The sequence below is a fragment of the Phyllostomus hastatus genome, unplaced genomic scaffold, assembly GCF_019186645.2.
Source record: "Phyllostomus hastatus isolate PE091 unplaced genomic scaffold, TTU_PhHast_1.1 phas_scaffold_78, whole genome shotgun sequence".
NCBI classification, from domain to species: Eukaryota; Metazoa; Chordata; class Mammalia; order Chiroptera; family Phyllostomidae; genus Phyllostomus; species Phyllostomus hastatus.
Genome location: NW_025334041.1, coordinates 99,334,960 through 99,356,568, shown reverse-complemented (window position 1 = coordinate 99,356,568; position 21,609 = coordinate 99,334,960). Strand labels below are relative to the sequence as shown.

The window sequence follows — 21,609 nt, the reverse complement described above, 5'->3', positions numbered from 1 at the left end:
TCCAGAATCCACCCTCACACTCCCTTCCGGTAAACAGGTACCCACCCCCCAAACTGCTGGGAGACGATTCTCGTGGGTCTCTGATGTTTCTGCCCGGCTTGTGAGCAGAGCCTGTAACTGCCTTCGTTCAGAAAATCTTTTCAAGGACATCTGTGAGTAGCCTTGGAAGACAGAGATAGTGTTTCCCTCCAGAGCAAAGGGCAGGTTTGCTTATAGCCTTGAAAAAAAGAGATTGTGTTTTTTTGGAGCAAAGTATATGTTTATACTACTCAGTATAATAAACATAATGCCTCCCTTCACAGCAAAGGGCAGAAACGCTTACTTTCCCTTCATTACAAAAGATTCAGGTTCCCCAAACTCAGGGTTCCTCTCCCAGAATGCAGCCCACTGTGTGTTCAGGGGTCACGTAGCGGTCAAGAACTAGAGTTAGGAATTGGAACTGTAAAATTAGGAATTAGGGGTCAAGAAGCTGCTGTGAGTACTGCCACTAGCTATTGCGTTGTAAGGTCCTTTATCTCTGACTCAGCACCCGTGATGGAGGCAAGCTAACCTGTTAGTTTGTAAGTCGGGTTAAGATCGCGCACCCTTCACCGCTCTTGGTCGTAATCACTGTTCTGGTTTCTTCCACCAAGGATCAGTATAGCCTTTCCTTAAGCCTCATGTAGAAATGGAATTATATAGCATGCAGTCTTGTGTTGGGCATCACGTTTGTGAGAGTCATATTATTGCATGTAGGCATCATTCTTTACTTCTTATATCCCATTCTGCAAATATTTAAAAACTACTTTTTCTACTATTGATGGATATTGGGGCAGTTTCCAGTGTTAACTACTAGAATTGTGCTGCTGTAAACATTTTATGCATGTTTCTATCAGGTATATTTCCAGAGCTGGATTGGAGAGTGCGCACAGATACTGACAACAGTGTCCTAAAGTACATACCAAGCTACTCTCCCACCAGCAGTTTACACACTCTGGTTTGTCTGTGTGCTTTTCCACCCTTGTTGTTTTCCATCTTTTTCGGTTCTTTATTTAGGCTGACATGCTTTTATTTTACTATTGTGCCTATGGGGAAAGATGAATATGCCAATGGTACACTTCCAATTTTACACAAGAATATCACAAGTATTTTTGCTATTTAGGAAAAGAGTAAATTGTCAAGACAATTAGAGCCCCAAATTTTTTGTGTTATTTTTCTATGAAGATGTTTTCCAAAGTCTTCAGTCTAACAAGACCAGGTTATTTAAATTATATTTCTAAAGATAGTTTTTTAAATAAATAAATAAATATATAGATATTATTGATTATACTATTACAGTTGTTCCAATTTTCCTCCTTTGCCCCCCTCTACCCAGTAACTCCCTTCACTCCAGCAATTCCCACCCTTAGTTCATGTCTGTGGGTCATGCATATAGGTTCTTGGCTTCTCCATTTCTTACACTATTTTTAACAGCCCCCTGTCTGTTTTGTACCTACAAATTACGCTTCTTAAACCCTGCACCTTTTCCCCCATTCTCCCTTTCCCCCCTCCCAGCTGATAACCCTCTATATGATCTCCATATCTATGATTCTGTTTCTGTTCTGCTTGTTTGCTTAGTTTATTTTTTTTAGATTCAGTTGTTGATAGTTGTGAATTTATTGCCATTTTAATGTTCATAGTTTTGATCTTCTTTTTCTTAGATAAGTCTCTTTAACATTTCATTTAACAATGGCTTGGTGATGATGAACTCCTTGAACTTGACCTTATCTGGGAAACACTTTATCTTCCCTTCCATTCTAAATGATAACTTTGCTGGAGAGAGTAATCTAGGTTATAGATCCTTGCTTTTCATCACTTTGAATACTTCTTGCCAGTCCCTTCTTGCCTGCAAAGTTTCTTTTGAGAAATCAGCTGATAGTCCTATGAGAACTCCTTTGTAGGTAACTCTCTGCTTTTCTCTTGCCACCTTTAAGATTCTCTCTTTATCTTTAACCTTCGGCATTTAAATTATGATGTGTCTTAGTGTGGTCCTCTTTGTGTCCAAATTGTTTGGGACTTTCTGTGCTTCCTGGACTTGTATGTCTATTTCCTTCACCAAATTAAGTTTTCTTTCATTATCTTTTCAAATAAGTTTTCAATTTCTTGCTCTTCCCCTTCTGGCATCCCTGTGATTTAGATGTTGATACTTTTGGAAATATCCCAGAGACTTCTTATACTGTCCTCATTTTTTTGGAATTCTTATTTCTTTTTTCTATTCTTGCTGAATGCTTATTTCTTCCTTATGTTCCAAATAGTTGATTTGAATCCTGGCTTCCTCCCCTTTACTCTTGGTTCCCTGTAGATTTTTCTTTATTTCACTTAGTGTAACCTTCATTTTTTCCTTTATGTTGTTGCCATACTCAATGAGTTCTTGAGCATCCTGATCACCAGTGTTTTGAACTCTGCATCTGATAGGTTGGTTTTCCCCATGTTATTTAGTTCTTTTTCTGGGGTTTTGTTCTTTTCTTTCCTTTGGACCATATTTCTTTGTCTTCTCAATTGGTCGGCCTCCCTGTGTTTGTTTCTGTGCATTAGGTAGAGCTGCTTTGACTCCCTATCTTAGTAGCATGGCCTATTGTAGAAAACACTGTAAATTGTGTACGGCGGAGCCTTATGTATTTGCCAGGATAGGGCAACATACTTCACCACTTTGTGGCTCTGTGTGTGGGGAAAGCTTAGAGATGGGACAGTGTCACTGCCTGCCTTCCTGAAGTTTGCCCAGCACTCACCCTGTTTCCAGCTACTTCACCTACTTCCCATATGTGACTGGCACCCTTCCAGCTGAATCCCAGTGTGGGTGGGTATGTGTGTGTTCTAAGACCATTCAGCCCCTTTAAGAGGAGTCTTCTGAAAATCTAGCAGTTTCTTCTACTATACCAATCCCCACTGATTTTTACAGCCAGAAGTTATAGGGATTTATCTTCCCAGCACTGGAACCTTGGGCTGTGCAGTCTGGCCTGGGGCTGGGATTGCTTGCTTCCAAGGTATTTTTATTTACCACATGTGAGTGTAGGACTGCCCATTCAGCTGCCATCCCCTCTCCATGCCACATCATGTCTCCTCACCTCTCTGCCCAACGCCATGTGTCCTACTGTTACAGGGTGCAGCCAAGAGGGGATCCCCAGATAGGGATTTGGAATGGGGCCCAGAACTCAGGGTGTTCAGGAAATATTAGGATGTCCTCACTGCCACCCCCCCCACAGGTGTGGGTTGGGGGAAGGGACAAATGGAGCAGGGCCTTTGAGAGCTATTTTGCATAGCAACAGCTTTGCAGCTAACCTCTGGTGTGGTTATTTAACATATCTATAGCCTTTAACTGGTTACATAGATATGTTAAATAGCTGTGGCCCTGCCCTGAGCCAGGGGAATGGAAGTAACTTCCCCACCAAGATGTAACTGGGGGCAGGTCACCCGAGTTATAGTACCTGTGTGGGAGCTTGGAGAAGATTGGCTCTATGACATGGGGCTACGCCTCCCCAGACTCACGATGGCAGCCCAGTAAAACTGGAAGGATATGAGAATGCTGGCAAGTGTAGCCAATTGTGGGAGGAGTCGGAAATGGGGCTGCAGAGGAGGATTGGCGTGGGGATAAAAACGTAGACACAGCAGCCATTGGAGAGAGAACCACTCAGTCTTTAGCAGAGTGGGGACTCACACAGCCCTGTGAGAGAGAATCACCATGTGGCTTTAACAGAGAACCGCCACTCAGCTTTGGCAGAATGGCGACCCCCCCTCCTTGCAGCCATTGAAGGGAGAGAACCACGTGGCTTTGCCAGAGTGGGGACCGCAACTTTAGTAGGGGTAACCACCACCCAGCTTTAGCAGAGATCCCGGTGACACAGCTGATGGTGCCAGGAACCAAGGGAGGCCTACCAGCCAAGATGTAACTGGAGGCTGCCTGAGTTGAGGACTTCTATTTCTTTTCCTGAGATACGGTACCCCAGACTGGGCAAAGGGGGAAGGAAGGACTGTGTGTTTGTGGGTGTTTAAAGGGACTTTGGGATTTTGATGAAGACATTAGGTCACTACTTTAAGTCTGTACAGCATTAAATAAACATTTCCTATCCTTTTCACAAATCTCTGGCATTGAGAGACATCTTTCCTATAAGGTGGCGGACATAATGAGCCTGGGGGGTTCCTTTCGATAATAGTATATTGCCTTCCCCCCGCCCCCATTTTTCTGTAACACTACCTCTCTGGTAGAATGTGGCTTCTTTAAATCCTGGGTTGTCAGACTTCCATACAGTTTGATTTTCTGACAGTTCTGGGTATTTTTTGTTTTGAAGTTTAGTTGTAATTCTCTCTGTGGTTTCATGAGGAGGCGAAGCATGTCTACCTACACCTCCATCTTGACTGGAAGTCCCCTAAAGGTAATTTTAACAGAAACAAGGTGAAAACTCTTGTAAATATTTGCATAAGTCTCTATTGTACAGGAAAGAGACTGATATTCTTCAACATATTCTGAATGAAAGCAAAAGAACATTGATACAGCTGAAACTTCCCTGTAAGCAGAAACAGAGAAAGTAAAAGGGTTATACTAAATTCTAGTGAAATGGTGGCTCAGTGTTAATCTTCCACATATATAAGGTCTATGAAAACAAGAGAGAAAACATCCCAAGTTGCCTTTAATTTTGTAAAAAAAACCCTTCTCTAGGCAACATAGTTAACACTTCAGCCACCTTCAGCTCTCTCATTCCAATCCTGAGAGAAGTATTTCTCCTCCCATTGCGACCTGACAGAGTAAGTGTCCCTTCCTCACAGGCTCTCAGTTAAACCATAGGGCTCCTGGGTGATGGTGTTGGTAATGGTGGGGAGGAGCTGAGATCTTTTATGGGAAGAATAAAGTCTTTTATGTACTTGGAGGAAACCTGGGTCCATCACCAGTTCTGGAGATCCTTGTTTACCAAAACCAGAAAATGGAGCTGACAATGGACTTGAAAATGTTCATCTAGCCAGTAGCCTAGATGCCAGTAGCAGTAGCCTAAGGGGTGGAGACATAGCCAGTAGCAGGCAGAGCGAAAGGTGACCAGAGGAGCAGGAAGAGTAAAGGGGTTGCATAAATCACATAGACTTGTGGCCCGCTGCTGGTTTCCTTTCACCTTATTAACACCCAGTAATCGTCCACAGGCCATGTGCAGAGCAGAGTGAGTAAAACAGAGTTTTATTTACTAGAGGCTCTGGGAACAAACAAAGACCAAGTTGTGCAGAAAAAGGTAGTGTAGTCATAGCATCATGTTTGGCTTGGAGAAGTGTCACCCAGTTAGTAGATTTGGCCAGAGGTCCTCTTTGGTAATCTCAGCAATTCTGTCATACTCTGGAAGGCTGTGGTCTGAAAACCAGGTGAAGAAGCTACAGATGACATCTTGGTTCCTGCTAACGAAGGGCTGGGGTTCACAGCCCAGGTACCATATGATCAGACTGGAAAGAGATACCACTTGACTGGGGAATCTGACCTCATATTCTTTGACAGTTGGCTTATTTCTGAAGTGTGGGTTTCTTCAAATGAAGAACTTGAACTTGCAGCCAGTTCTTGGGTGTCTGAGCTCCTTCACCTCCAAATTGGCTATGTACCTCAGTCTCTAATTGGGGCAAACAGATGTGTGTGGTTCTGGAAGGCGGTGACCCAGAGCCAGGGATATTTTGAGTGATATAGTCCTCACTCTAAGTATTGTTGGCGCATGGCCCAAGCTTGCACTCTAGCTGGAGGAAGGCCCTGCCAGCCTGAGCATTCACACTGCCCAGTTCCAGCTGGCTAGCTTCCAGAGGGTTCATGTGGAGATACACATTCAGGGGCCAGGGCCCGGCCTCGTCCTTCGTCCTTCATCCTTCGTCCTGCACCTCTCCTACACTATTTCCCTCCACCCCTTCCATTTCTTCACCTGCCAGCTTCACCTCCACCGCCTCAGCCCTCCTCCTCATCCACTGCTGTTGAGAAGATGGTGTACCTTTCAGTCTTTGTGTCCTTGGCCTTTGCCCCTGCCATCACCTCAGACCCCAATCTGTGCCAAGGCTTCTAGGGCCTTCTCCCCACAAGGGCTGCATGGCTCCTCAGCTGAAAGCCATTTTTCAGGCTGCTGTTAGTTGTCACAGAGGCAGAGGCTGCTTGCAGGCCCCCTGCAGATGGCGGGACCTCCTCCTGCCCTGCTTTGGCCACTGCATGGCTGCGACCCCCACCACCTAGGATCTGGGGTGTATGGTCAAAGTCCTTGGGGTTCTAGGGCACCCCCTCTTCAGGAAGCTGGGGCAGGGGACATGTGACAGTCCTCAAGCTGCCCTTACCTGTCTGTTATCACCTGTGTCTCCTCTGTTTCCTCTTAGAGTTTCTGACACTGGTATGGGTATGGGTCTCCCAGGAGATAGTCAGGAGTCATGAGGTGGTGGGTTTTGCAGGGAGGGGTTCTTTGGACTCCCTCCAAGATGCTTGTGTCGGTGGCAGCCTGAGAAGTGATTCCTTAGTGTCCATTTTCCTCACAAAAGGTGGACTCACACAAACCAGTCTTTGTGTCAGTCACCCTCCAGCCTCACAACACCCGCCCTTCAATATCCCAGTACTCACTCTTCAGCTTTGTGACATCTGTTCTTCAAAATCTCAGCAAAGTCTGTTACCCTGGTCTCTCCCATTCTTACTTCCACCACTCTAGTGGATGTGTGATGCTATTGGATGTTGGTTTTAATTTTCATTTACCTAAGGTCTAACAAACTGAAAACCTTTTCATGTGTTCTTTGGAAAGAATGGAAAGAATGTTGGTAGACAAGAGAAGGAGATGTACTCTTTATTAATTTCCTCTGTTTCCCATAGAAAGTCCATTAAACTGTGTTTGGAAAGGGAATGGTCAGAAAAGAGACTTTGAGGAACTAACCAAGAATTAGCTTTACCCAGCAGTCATTTCTGTCGCCTCTGAGGAAGAGCATGTAGAGAAGTGGGAAGAAAATATTTGAGTTACCAGGGCATATGTAATGATTTACCCTGGGAAAGTTAATACCTATTGCTTAATCATCTTCTACTAATATAGCACTCATACAGAGCAAATATACATTGTGGTGAACTTGAAACAGTAAGAGGCTATGTGTCTGCAGAGGGTGTTGGCAGGGTGGGCTGCCCCAGGGTGGCAGGGCCGGGTGGCAGGGGTGACCCAATCATCCCGGGTTACACAGAGCCATTACAAAAATTTTAAAATATAGTACAAAACATTATGTAAAGTACATTTACAATACTTAAATGTTAAACACACATACTCATTCTAGCATAATTGAGATTAAATTGTTAAATAATGGAATTGATACTATAGCAAATGAATAAAATTTGGTTAATCATGAAGAACTGACATACTATTATTAGATCTTTTTAAAAAATAGCGTGATCTTAAAAAATAAAGTGCATTGATGGTGTCATCATTGCAATAAGAGTGTATTTTTGAGTAAATTTTTCCAGCTGCTTTAAAAACTCAGATTCTACAGTAGCGGCAGAACGGTGAACTGGGTTTGGCCCTAATTCTTAGTATTTTTTTTTCCAACTGTCATTTAAAAATATCTTTTTGATTTTTTCCTTTGGAAACAGCAATATTTTTATGTTTGGCATATTACATCCTCACTACACCCTATGAACAAGTTACTGTCATTAGCCCTGTTTTACAGATATGAAAACTGCAGTTCAGAAATAAGTAGGTTGTTCATGGATGGACACATAGTGAATGGCCAAGTGACGAAATGAACTGAGGCAATCAGACCAAAAGCTCTTCCCCTTAAACACTGCAGGGTATAGACCCTGAACCTTTTTCAGGCTCAGTTTTCTCATCTATAAAATGGGGTCAATAATTCTAATCTCTTGTAGTGGTTGTAACAATTTAAATAAGCTGTCATTATCCATTTCTGTATTATTTAATTTGTTATAATGAACATGAATTATTCATGCACTTTTTAATTCAGAAAAAATTAAGGCCTGTAAGAGTGCCTGGCACAGAGAGGGCCCTAACAAAGTCATTGTTATATCTGAAAGCAAAGTCAGAGTTTCCATTCGACTTAATAGGGATTTGTCAGCTCTGGAAGCTTGGGTGTGAAGGCAAGAAATAAGGGTAATAATAGCTAGGGGTGAATTCGTGCTAGAGGTTTTCACTTTCCAGTGAGAGAGGTTTGTACACCCTAAACGGAAGGGTTGAAACTGGAGGGAAGGAGAATGAATTGGTTTAGGCAAAATGGGAATCAACCGACGGAGCAAAGTCCTAAGAAACCAACAGGGACAAAGGGGGAACAGTCCCAGAACCTTGAATGAACTCATTATTTTGGAGAAGGCAATAGTGACTGAATTGTTAACAGGTAAGCCCTGTTTTATGAGATCGCTGAAGTAATAAAAATATTAAAAATCATTTTGTAAAATGAGACAGGAATGAAAAGAACTCTGTGGTTTTCTTGTTTATCTACTTGGTTCTGGGAGATGGTGTGAAAATAAGCTTTCTGAAGAGGAGCCAACAGTTTATTATCCCATTTGTGGGTTACAATGGTGAAATGATTGTTGGCAAAAGAACATCTTTCCGTACACAGGGGCAACAAGAGGAGTTATTTCTGCAGCTGGGGAAAGGGATCAGAGCTGTCTTCCTGGAAGCAGTTCTTATTTCAGAATCTAAAATAGATTTAAAATACTGTGCTGTTTGGGAATCAGGGCCCTATCATCTTAAGCACTGTTGATAGCTGTTGAAATTCAATTAAAGTCCAAGTCATGCTCATATTACACCTTTTGATTTCAAGGAGTGTTTAAAAAAACATATACAAAAACTCACTGACAATGCCAAGACAGTACAGAAACCACTGATTTCCTGCCGACCCTGCTTACTGGGAGCCCGAGCCTCAGCCTTGAATTCCTTTAAACTGCCCCTTCCTCCCTACCTGAACTCTTCCACTCAGATTCATTTTCATTTCTAAAAGTCTAATATGAACTGTATCAACCACTTGTGTAATTCAATTTTGATCATTGCAGACTTTAGTAGTTGACATGAGGTCGTGGACTATGAAGTCATGAAGCCAGGACTGAATATGTGTGTTTTCCGTTTTGTATTTTCTCTAATTTTAGTAAATGAAAATTTTCGGTTAGGTGCAATGATTAAAGAATTTGGTAAATTATTTATTTACACATAATTCCATTCCATAAAGGATCCAAGGCATCTTTAAAAAGGCAAACACAAGCCAGAAAAATAAGGGAACTTTTCTTTAAGAATTTTTTTTTTTGCTTAAGAATAATTGGGAGACAATATTACATTAGTTATATCAGTTTCAGGTATACAATATAGTCATTTGATATTTTTATACCCTACAATGTGACTGCATCACTAATTGTAGTAATCATCTGTCACAGTGTAACTTTATCACAACATCAGTGACTGTATTCTCCTTTACCGTTTCACCCATCCACTTACCTGCCTCCTTCTGATAACCATCCCTGTGGTCTCTGTTTCTATGAATGTGTTTTTGTTTAGTTTTGTTTAGATTTCAAATATAAGTGAAACTGTGCAGTACTTGTCTTTCTCTGTCAGGCTTATTTCATTTAGCATAGTACCTTCTAGGTCTATGCATGCTATTACAAAAGGCAATTTTTTTTATTGTTGCATAGTATTCCATATACGTAATCTTCTTCATTCACCTGTCGATGGGCACTAAGGATGCTTCCAAATCTTAACTGTAATAATGCTGCAATGAACATGGGGGTACACATACCTTTTCAAGTTGTTTTTTTGTGTGTGTTTGGGGTTTTTTTTTTTATAAATACCCAGAAGTGGAATTGCTGGGTTGTATGTTAGATCTATTTTTAGTTTTCTGAGGCATCTCCATACTGTTTTCCATAGTAGCTGCACCAGTCAGCAGTCCCATCAGCAGTGTACAAGGGCCCTCTCACCAACATGGTGCTGGTTGACTTTGGTAATAGCTACTCTGACAGGTGTGTGGTAGTGTCTCATTGTGGTTTTGATCTGCATTTCCCTGATGACTAGTGATGTCGAGCACCTTTTCATAGGTCTGTTGGCCCTCTGTCTATCTTTTTTGGAGAAATGTCTTTTCATGTCCTCTGCCCATTTTTTTATCAGATTGTCTATTTTTTTTGTCATTAAGTTGTATGGGTTTCTTATATACTTGGGATATCAGCACTCTATCGGATATATCATTTGCAAATATATTCCCCCATTGAGTAGGTTGTCTCTTTGTTTTGTTGATGGTTTCCTTACTGGGCAGAAGCTTTTTAGTTTGATGAAGTCCCATTTGGTTTTTTTATTGAATTTACCGAGGTGACATTGATTAATAAAATTATAGAGGTTTTAGGTGTACAGTTCTATAATATATCATCTGTACACTGTATTGTGTGATCGCCAACCAAAGTCAAGTCTCTTTCTGTCACCATTTATCCCCACTGTACCCTCTTCCACCTCCACCACCCCTTCCCCTCTCAATCACCACACTGCTGTCCATGTCCATTTGTTCTTTTTCTCTTTTGCTCAATCCCTCCTCCATCCCTTACCCTGCCCCAGAGCCACTGGCCTACTTTCTATCTGTGAATCTGTCTCTATTTTTGCTTGTTAGTTTAGTTTGTTCATTAGATTCCACATGTGAGTGACATCCTATGGTATTTGTCTGTCTCTGACTGGCTTATTTCACTTGGCATAATGTTCTCCAGATCCATCCACACTGTTGCAAGTGGTAAAATTTTCTTCTTTTCTTTACAGCTGAGTAGTATTCCATTGTGTAAATGTAACATAGCTGTTTTATCCATTCATCTACTATGGACTCTTGGGTTACCTCCAAATCTTGGCTGTTGTAAATAATTACTACAGTGAACACAGGAGTGCTTATATTCTTTTGAATTAGTGTTTTAGATTTCTTCAGATAAATCCCCAGAAGTGGAATTACTGGATCATAAGGCAGTTCCACTTTTAATTTTTTTGAGGTAACTCCATACCACTTTCCCCAGTGGCTGCACCGATCTGCATTCCCACCAACAGTGCAAAAGGGTTCTGCTTTCTCCACATTCTCACCAGCACTTGTTTGTTCATTTATTGATGCTAGCCATTCTGACAGGCGTGAAGTGATATCTTATATGTTTTTAATTTGCATTTCTCTGATGATTAGTGATGTTGAGCATCTTTTCATATGTCTATTGGCCTTCTGTATGTCCTCTTTAGAGAAGTATCTATTCAAGTCTTTTGCCCATTTTTTAAATGGGTTGTTTGGTTTTGATTTTGGGTTTTTTGGTGTTGAGTTTTCTAAGTTCTTTATAAATTTTGGATATTAACCCCAATCAGATATAACAGTGAATATGTTCTCCCATTCAGTGGGCTGTCCTTTTATTTCATTGATGGTTTTCTTTGCTGTGCAAAAACTTTTTAGTTTGATGTAATTCCATTTGTTTAACTTTTTTTTTGTTTCACTTGCTCAAGGAGACATATCAGAAAAAATAACCTATGAGAGATGTCTGAGATTTTGCTGCCTATGTTTTCTTCCAGAGTTTTCATGGTTTTGAGTCTTACTTTTAAATCTTTCATTGGTTTTTGCACTTATTATTGTGTATGGTATAAGAAGGTGGTCTAGTTTCATTTTTGCATGTATCTGTGCAATTTTCCCGTTATTGAATAGGCTATCTTTATCCTATTGTATGTTCATGTCTCCTGTTTCAAATATTAATTGACCATAAAGGCATGGGCTTATTCCTGGGCTCTCAATTCTATACCATTGATCTATGTATTTGTTTTATGCCAGTACCACACTATTTTCATTGCCATGGCCTTGTAGTATAGTTTGAAATCAGGTAGGATGATTTCTCTAATAAGTTTGTTATATAGTATATATACTAACTTCTTTTCTATCATGATAATACAGCTGTTTCTCAATTGTATTTCTCTTCTTTTAATTTTTGTTAGTTTTTTTATGTTACATTGTTTTCTTGATGCTTTTGAGCTATTTATATTTCCCTTTGTGATTTCCATTATTGCCATTAGTTTTTTTTTAAGATTTTATTTATTTATTTTTAGAGAGGGACGGGAGGGAGAAAGAGAGAGAGAGAGAAACATCAATGTGCGGTTGTTGGGGGCCGTGGCCTGCAACCCAGGCATGTGCGCTGACTGGGAATTGAACCTGTGATGCTTTGGTTCACAGCCTGCACTCAATACACTGAGCTATGCCAGCCAGGGCTGCCATTAGCTTTTCAAAGATACTGTCCCTCTAAAGATTTCATAAACAATTGATTCTTTTTTCTCCTAGCTTTGCTAAGAATTAAAAGAAATATTTCACTCCTTAATTCACTCAGGCTTACCCTGCTATGTGGAATAAGAGCTGATCTAAATCAGTGTGTGTGTATGTGTGTGTGTGTGTGTGTGTTTAATGTTAGGTAATTATCCTGGCAATTATTAAAGTATAATGAGGAATTATTAAATATTATTTTCTCTAATGTCATGACACTTATGTAATACATTAATTTTTTATATGTCCCACACTGCTTTGATTATTTTAATAATTTAATTAATATACTTTATGTTTTAGGATATTCTGGGAACTAGATTAGCATGGTTTCTTTGTTAGTGTAGAATTTTATTATTTAACTGATAGTAAATAAGTTTACTTGGTGAAATTTTTTTTCCTATATAATAACATGGTATATATCTCAATTTGTTCACCTTGTCTTATATATTCCAACACAGCTTTGTAGTTTTCTTTATGTACGGCTCATAAAATTTTTAATAATTTTCTTTATAAATGTCATGCACAATTATGTTTACTCCTTCCCCCCTTTTTCTTTGCTATTTTGAATGAAATTTCTTCCCTTTTGATTACGTTATTGAGCTGGTGGTTATCGTGATAAAGAAAACCTCTAATTATGGTAAGTTTATATAAACCCAGTCACTCTGACAAACTCAGAGGCTAATGAATTTAAACAGATTTGTTGGGCTTTCTAGACATACAATACTTTCTGCAAGCAGTCAGAGTTTTATCTCCCTGCCCAACATGTCATTCTAGTGGTGTAAAGGGAATGCCATGAAATGGCAGTTGTTATATCTGGGTATTGAAAAGGGCATAGACTGGAGAATCGGGAAACTTGAATCCTACTCTCAATTCCTCAACTAAGAAAGCTATCTATAAAGCACCTTCTCTGCATCAGGCACCAGGCTTGGCACTTTTCGTAGGCTCACAGTGAGTGTGTGTGTGTGTACAATTAAATATCATAGGTGCGGAAACTGAAGTTTAGCAGGTATAGTTGGGAAGGCCATTCCATGCTATGTCTTCAAGAAATAGTGAGAAATGAAACACCAAAGTGCCTAACTGTGGCAGTTTACGTGTGAAAGGCCATGGGCCTGTGGCTCTGGAGTCTTTGACCTGGCAGGTTTATCCCTCCCTGAGGGCTGCAGACCCCTGAACTTGGCCAAGGGTCGGTGAGGAAGTAGGGAGGCATACAGAAGCTGCACCAGTTCACTTTTATCCTCATCTTGTATGTGAGCTTCACACTTCCTGCTGAAGGCAGTCTGTTCTCATTCTCATAAGGTTTTTAACCCAGATTAGTCCTTTGAGGTCTGGCTTAGCTCAGTGGTTTAAATAATTTATCCAAGGTCATATAAATAGTGAGTAATGGAATAAGGGGTTTGTTCTACAGCCAGTGGTCTTTGCATTTTCCCAGTAGTGACTGCACCAACAATGTGGTTTGGGCAGGTCATTTCACCTCTCTGTGCTGTAATTGCCTCAACTGTGCTATGAAAAAGCAAATAAATGATCCAGGTGGACCCTGTTGTTGAATGCACATTAAGAGATTCTTTTGTTTTCTTCAAGATGGCAAATTCCTTAAAGACAGGGACTATGCTTTTTACATTCTTGAATCACTCAAACTGCTTTGCAAATTAACAAGTGAACATTTGTTGATGCAGAGTGAATGAATGAATGAATGAATGAATGAATGAGTGAAACAAAGAAAATAGCGCCCTAACTAGTATGGCTCAGTTGGTTGGGCATTAGCCAGCAGAGAGAAAGGTTGTGGGTTTGGTTCCCTGTTAGGGCACATGCGGGCTCAGTCCCAGTTGGGACATGTACAAGAGGCAGTGGATCAGTGTTTCTTTCTCCCAGCAATGTTTCTCCCATCTCTTTCTCCACCTATTTCCTGCTCTCTAAAAAATAAATAAATAAGAAAATAGGCTTAATATTTTTCACAACAGATTTTCTTTACTTATTTTTAATCGTCACCCAAGGATCCAAAGAGAGGCCCCCCAAAATGGAATTTATTTATAAAAATGTGTGTATTTATTCTTACATGTTTAAACTTCAGTCACCTTCAAAGTACTCTCCATTTGATACAATACACCTATCGAGACATTTTTGCCCACTGCTCCAAACAGTTTTTTAACTCATCAATGTTGATGTCTTTTAGTGCTTCTGTGGTTTTTTTGTTTCTTCCACAACAACACAACATTTCTCTTTGAGGACTTTTTTTCATTGGGCAAAATAAGAAAAAAGTCCCTTGGGGTGAAATCAGGTGAATAGGGCTGGTGAGGCATGGATCAAAAACTGCTGAACCCTCAGTGTGGTGTGGGCAGGTGCACTTGTAAATCACCCCTCATAAATTGGGCAAACACTTTGCATGAGTCTTAAAAAAACCCCACTGAAGCCGAAATGCAGCCTCTCACAACAACGCCAGCTGGTACACTGATCTAGCTGGGTTCCTAGAACACTCACCTAGTGGGGGAAGCCTGTCCTACAAGGGGCCTGTCCTTTAGAAGATAATTCCATTTTTGGAGGTTCCCCTCTTGTATTTCCATTGATTTTAGAGAGAAAGGCAGTGAGAGAGAAACATCAATGTGAGAGAGAAATGTTGATCAGTTGCCTCCAGTATGTACTCCAACCAGAAATCAAACCCACAACCTAGGTATGTGCCCTGACTGGGGGTCGGACCTGCAACCTTTTGGTGCATGGGACAATGCTCCAACCAACTGTGCCACTTAGCCAGGGCATAACAGATTTTCAATGCTAGAACACAAGCACCTGTGGGAGTGGGGAGCCTAAAACCTCATGGGTTCGCATTTCAACTGTGGAGTCTTTTATAAAGACTGCATTTGTCAAGAGCCTCTTCACAAGATGCTTAGCAAGCAAGGGTCACCTTGTTCTCATCTCAAAAGAACAAAGAATTGAGGTTAGGAAAGCAGGAAGCCTAGAGAGGATCAAGGTGAGAGCTGGGTCTAATAAAGCTGTTTGGGCTATTTTTGTCTTTGTGCTGCTGTTACAGCAACAAAGGACAAAACTGACTATTCAAATCTAATAAAACTAGACCCTGTCCAAACCGAATTTTGAATAAGTGATGAACAATGAATGGGGTGCATGCCTTAACGTCTCTATTTGGGCATGCAGTTGAGAACTACAATATCTTATGTTCCTGTCTATAATTTAAACACACAATGTTTTAGAAGATATAATACAGTTACTTGTGCATTATTTAATAGTGTTCTCTTTTTATGCCAAAAATAATCCAAATGAAGGTACATGCCCTCAGGAGGCATAGAATCTGGGGATTGTGTAATTACTGATTTTAAACTTCAAATCTCATTGAAGTCTTTAGTTAACATTTCTAAATCTTTCTGCCTGAAGACGTTCAAGCAGACACCTCAGCAACTGTCTTGCCCCTTCCACCATCCCCAGCCAAGGTGGGGCGGAAGGAAAGACCTGCACTGCCAATAATTGACAAAGGTTATTTTTGCAATAAAAACAGGAATTTGCAGCTTACACCGGTGCCTGGTTTTGTCTGAGTTTCACAAAGACCAGCATCATATTGAAATTATAAAATTACCGTTTTCTGAAAGAAAAATCTGGGGAGAAGTTAAACATTGCTCTTTTTTATTGTTGAAAATTACTTAAACTTATAATTTTTATGTAAAGGCAGCTTGGATAGGGGACGCCATAAGGACCCAAACTGTTTTTGTGAACCACAGCATTTGCAGGAAATGAAAACATTACATAAACCAAAACCAGTGTCTCTGAGACAGACACAACGCGGGATGTTTCCTGCTGCTGCGGGGAGGGCCACCAGTGGTGCTTTACCGGCCTTCAACTGAATCCCGTATCTGCGGTCAGTTTCAATCCAAGAAACAGGCAGTCAAGTCACATAATGTCCTGACTTCCAATTTTTTAAACCACTTTGTGATAGCAGTTAGCTTTTTTGTTTCAGAACAGGAAAAGGAAAACATGTTAATTAAATTTTGGTTATTCTTAGTGTGGATAATTTTTACATCTTCAGTGTTATTTTAGTCTGCAAAAAAATGTATAGAACTGAGATGGTTCTGAATTCTGTAGATCGTGTTTCAGGCTTCCTAATGTTATTTTAAAGTTCTGTGCAAGGTAGGATATGAAAGAAGAAAACACTTCCTCGCCTAAATAACCTCGATCTTAGTAAATGCTCCAACAAAGTTTATTTTGACCCTGAGTTCAAATGTTCCAGCTCTACTGGATAATTGTACTGAGCTACTCTTCTGTATTTATTAATGTTAAATTTATATAAGCTCTTAAATTGTATAAGTTCAACTCTATTCTCTAAAAGTGAGCCAGACCAATGAACTAAGTCCAAGAACATCTGACTGCTAGAATCTCCTTATCAGTCATGTATGTCGCTCTGCCACTCCCAGCCATAGGAAAGTAGGGACTAGCTCTGAGGGTCTGTTTGACAGGGGTGAAAATCTCATAGGTATGAATAGTTTTTAATCTTGAAAGGATACTAGTACTACTTAACTAGTAACTGCTTAACTATTACTAGCTTCTGGTATCCAATTAAGAAAGAAAACCATTTTTTAACATTTTCACCAAAGCCTTGGAATAAAATAGGAATAGGGCAATCCTCTAGGGCTTTATTTCTGCAACCCCAGAACGTGCTTCCTGAGGCTGTCACAGGGAGAAACCAATAGCTTTCAGTGCAAATCAGCCTTGAATTTGACAGTCCCCTTTCTAAGGAATATTAAGCTCTAAGGAATGATGATCATATTTTGCTGTATATGATGCGCTCCTGTGTACACTGCACACCCATGTTTTTGGCCCAAACTTTCAGGAAATAATACTTTCATTTTAATTTTTTAATTCAATTGTATATTTATTTATATTTAGATACTTGTTTTTTGTATTATAAAGGAATTTTAGCATTTATTTTTTAACATATTATGGTATAAGAAGTTTTTTTTTGTTTTTTTGTTTTTTTGTTTTTTTTAGAGAGAGGGAAGGGAGAGAGAGAGAGAAAGAGACAGACAGACAGACATCAATGTGCAGTTGCTGGGGGCCAAGGCCTGCAACCCAAGCATGTGCCCTGACTGGGAATCAAACCTGCAACACTTTGGTTCACAGCCCACACTCAATCCACTGAGCTATGCCAGCCAGGGCATAAGAAGTTTTATGTAACAAATAATTACAAAACACAAGAACAGACGCAGGGTATTTCAGGTACTACTTGTGTATAATGTGCATCCTTATTTTTCCCTCAAACACTTGGGCAAAAAGTATGCTTTATACATGGCAAAATATGGTAAACAGATTTATAGAATCTAACATGTTAAGTGAATCTCATTTAGGTGAATTGGGAATGTCAGTCTGTATAGTTTTATAATGAATATCTTAAGCTCTGCTTGATTTGCCTAATGGATTTCTTTATTTGTTAAGGACAAAATAAGTTCTAATTTAATATAACTTTTGCAAGTTAATATTTAGTTAAATAATACAATGTAACATTAAATATATCCCTAACTATATTGTATATACTATAGCAGTTACATAGTTGATATGGGTTTTATGTGTATATATCATATATATCCTTTTTTAAAAAATAAAATTGAAGCTAAAACTTAAATATTCACCCTTTCTTCCTTGTTAGGAAAAATTTCTTTAGAAATTATTATTATAAATACCCCAAATATAAATGTACTCTGTTCTTAATTTTTATTCCTTCTAGTCTATCCTTCATGGGCACCTTGAATTTTCATTCTGAAATACGGTTTGGTCTGTGTCTTTACAGAGAAAGTCCAAATCCTAAGCAAGTGTGCGAGGTCCTTCACCATCCAGCCACAGCCCCAGTAACCCATTGTAATCCACAGGAGTCTCCCACTCAACATGTCTGGTGTCTTAAATGCTCTTAGTTCAGGTATTTTGGCCACCATTCTCCTTTGTTAATTGCATATGATATGTTCATCTAAGAGTTTTCAATATATAAAACTCCTACATGGGGTAAAAATCACTCTTTGTATTACCAGTTACAAAACCCACTGAAAAGGCTTGATGCTACTGATAAAATACTAGATAGTATTTACTTCTGGATGGCTTTACCTCCCAGCAAGATGTTGTTAATAAAATTTTGGCATTCATTGTAATGAATTTGATCACAGAAGTCAAATTTTATATTTCTCTTTATGTTTCAATCATTATTTCAAACTGAAAGGAAAAAGGAGAACATTTGTTTTTGTTCCCTTAGGCATTTCCTCAAACAATTTCATAATTTTTACTCATTTAAATTTCACACATATTTATTGGAGACATTTGAAAATAGCTAAGAAAAGGGGAAACAAAGAAAACTACCCACATTTCAAGAGACAACCCTTATTGCCACTTTGATGCATAACTTTCAAATATTTATTTCTCTCTCTATATATATGTATATACACATACACACACATATACATACACACATATGAATCTTCCTACAAAAGTGAGGTCATAGGAGAATCTTGTTTTGTAACTTGCTCTTTAAAAACTTAACACCTTATTAGAAACATTTATATATTAGTAAAAATTAATCTTCATAATTTTACTGGTTATGTATTGTTCCTTCATATGGAAATATGGTAACTTATTTAACCAGTCCTTAATTATTGGACATTAATGGATTGAAGATTTGTTATTACCATATATCATCATATAAGATGGGATTTTTTTTTGTATTGTAAGGAACTTTAACCTTTTCATTTAAAGGGGGCACTTTATGGCTTCTCTTTGGCATATTCAATCGCCAGCATCACTATTCTTGAGTTTTGTGGCCATTGCTAAGTAAAATAAGGAGTTACTGAAACACGAGCACCATGATAGAATGGCAGGTGGTTTGATGACTGAGGTGGCACTAAGTGACTCACTGGCAGAGAGGGTATAGAGTGCGCGTCTGTGCTGAACAGCGGGGCCATTAACATCCTGGGTGAGATGGAGCAAGATTTCATCACGTTACTCAGAACAGTGTGCAACTTAAAGCTTATGAATTGCTTATTTCTGGATTTTTTTTGTTTAATATTTTCAGACCACAGCTGACACAGGGTAACTGAAACCTCAGTAACCGAAACCAAGTAAAGCAACACTGTGGGTGAGGTGGGACTACTGCATAGGCACTATGTTGTACGACGGGTCTCTAGTCTTGTTGCTCAGCAAACTTTACACCAGTTAACCAGCAACCCTTCATTTCCCTTTTCCTCCAGTTCCTGACAACCAGCAGCCCACCACATTCCCTTCATCCATTCACCTATGGAGGAGACATTTGGGTCGTTTCCCTATCTTGACTACTGCGAATGGTGCCACAGTGAACATGACAGTGCAGGCATCTCTTTGAGATCTTGATTTCAGTCCTTTTGGAGAAATGCCCATAAATGGGATTGCTGGATCATATTTAAATAACTTATTTAATTTAGTCTATCAAATTAAGTTCCATGGACAAAGTAAGTCAATGGTGCACAAGTACTAGGCACTGTCAGTGGATGTTGTGTGAATACCAGGGTCTTGATCAACAGGCTGAAAGGTGCAAGTTATCAGCCTAAGGACTCCCAGGAAGCATGAGGACGGGCTGATGTCGGGGCCTAGATGAGACTTCAGTTGGTTAAGGCTCTGCATCTTCATGGAATTAGAGGAGCAAAGATATCATGTGACAGAAATCACCAGAGCTAGAGTCTTTGTGCTCATTTTTTTTTTTTTTGTAATGTGGAAGTTAATTCTAGGCCCTGCTATTATGAAGTAAAATTAAAAAGCCAAAATCAAAACCACGTTCTTGTAAAAGAAAGTGTTGTAACTCCTGGTGAGAGAACCAGGAAGATCTTGATTGTGGGGTCATTTTCTACGGAATTAAATACAGATCGAAGTAACATAGAACTTGGGTGTTTATAGAAAATATTTTACCAATTTCCACTTTTTCCCATTGTACAAATTCAATGAAATTTGTTTGAATAAGAAAGAGTTATAAAAACAGTAATTATACCCCATCATCTAATCGTTGTCTTCTTTAGAATGAATGAGTTGTAACCAAAACAACCAACATCATTTGCAAGCTTAATTACTGTTTATTTTCATTTATACATTGACTTATTTATATCCTGTGTCCCACATGGAGCTGAAGTGACTGTTGCTCTTCATTTTATTGGTTTTATTTATAATTCATTACCTAGGAGACCCCAGTTCTCTTGGAAATGAAGTGTATGTTAATTTGAGTATTTTTGCTTCAAAAACTTGATTTAAATAATACATAAAAATCTCTATGAAAGACCACAGAAGAATATCCAAGTTTTCCAAATCCATCAGAGAATACAACTCCCATGTCTGTTGGGGGTGGTGGTGGTCAGGGGCTTTAAATAAAACAACTAAAACAATAAGTGACCAGCAAACTCAACCATCTGGGATGACAGAGAGCTAAGAGTCAGTACTGGCATTTCAGAAATTAATTCTGAGCTGGAGCACAGTTCTGCCTCATTTGGTCTTAGTTTAGGTCACATGCCTCCCCTTGCCCCCAGTTTATCCCTAGAAATGTTTAAGAAAAACCACTGAGTAAATACTTACTTCCTTATTAACAGACCAAATCATTTGACTTGCCTTCAAGTGATTAGCCAACTGAGCTAGTCACTCCCAGGGAGGCCACTGGGAGTGAGTATTTGGTGGATAAGAAAGCCAGACTGGTGACCATCTTTTCTTTTTTATATATACTCTTTAAGTTTTTTTTCAACTACAGCAGACATCATATTAGTTTTAGGCAATTAGACACTTATATGACTTAAATAGTGATCATCCTGATAACTGACGTCCCAACTGACACCATACATAGTTATTACAATATTAACTGCACCCCCTATGTGGTACTTTACATCCCCATGACTATTTTTATTTACTTTAAAAAAAATTATTAATTTTTAGAGGTGGGAGGAGAGAGAGAGAGAGAGAGAGAGAGAGAGAGAGAGAGAGACGTCAATTGGTTGTTCCACACTTACTTATGCATTCATTGGTTGCTTCTTGCATGTGCCCTGACGAGGGATGGAACCCACAACCTTGGTGTATCAGGATGATGCCATAACCAACTGAGCCTACCCAGCAAGGGCTCCCATAACTATATTTAGAATGGGCAATCTGTACTTCTTAATCCCTTTGGCTTTTTCACCATTTCCCCAACCCCCTTCCTAACTGGCAGTCATCACTTTGTTCTTTGTATCTATGAGTCTTTTTCTGTTTCATCTGCTCATTTATTTTGTTGTTTAAATTCTACATAAAAGTGAAATCATATGATTTTTGTGTTCTTTTGTCTGACTTATTTTACTTAGCATAATGCCCTCTAGGTCCATCTATGTTATTGCAAATGGCCAGATTTCATTCTTCTTT

The 21,609-nt window shown here is 39.4% G+C and overlaps 1 protein-coding gene across 3 annotated transcripts in view; it reads left to right on the top strand.

Annotated features, from left to right (window-relative positions):
- Nucleotides 1-21,609, top strand: part of ACYP2 (acylphosphatase 2) — a 123,118-nt gene that overhangs the window by 83,319 nt on the left and 18,190 nt on the right. The window contains exon 4 of one of the 3 annotated variants that reach the window (XM_045827188.1): nucleotides 18,014-18,139. The exons of the other annotated variants lie outside the window; for them this stretch is intronic. Within the exon in view, the coding sequence (XP_045683144.1) occupies nucleotides 18,014-18,134 (121 nt within the window). The 3' untranslated portion in view covers nucleotides 18,135-18,139. The remainder of the gene's footprint in view (nucleotides 1-18,013; nucleotides 18,140-21,609) is intronic. 3 annotated transcript variants of the gene reach the window in all.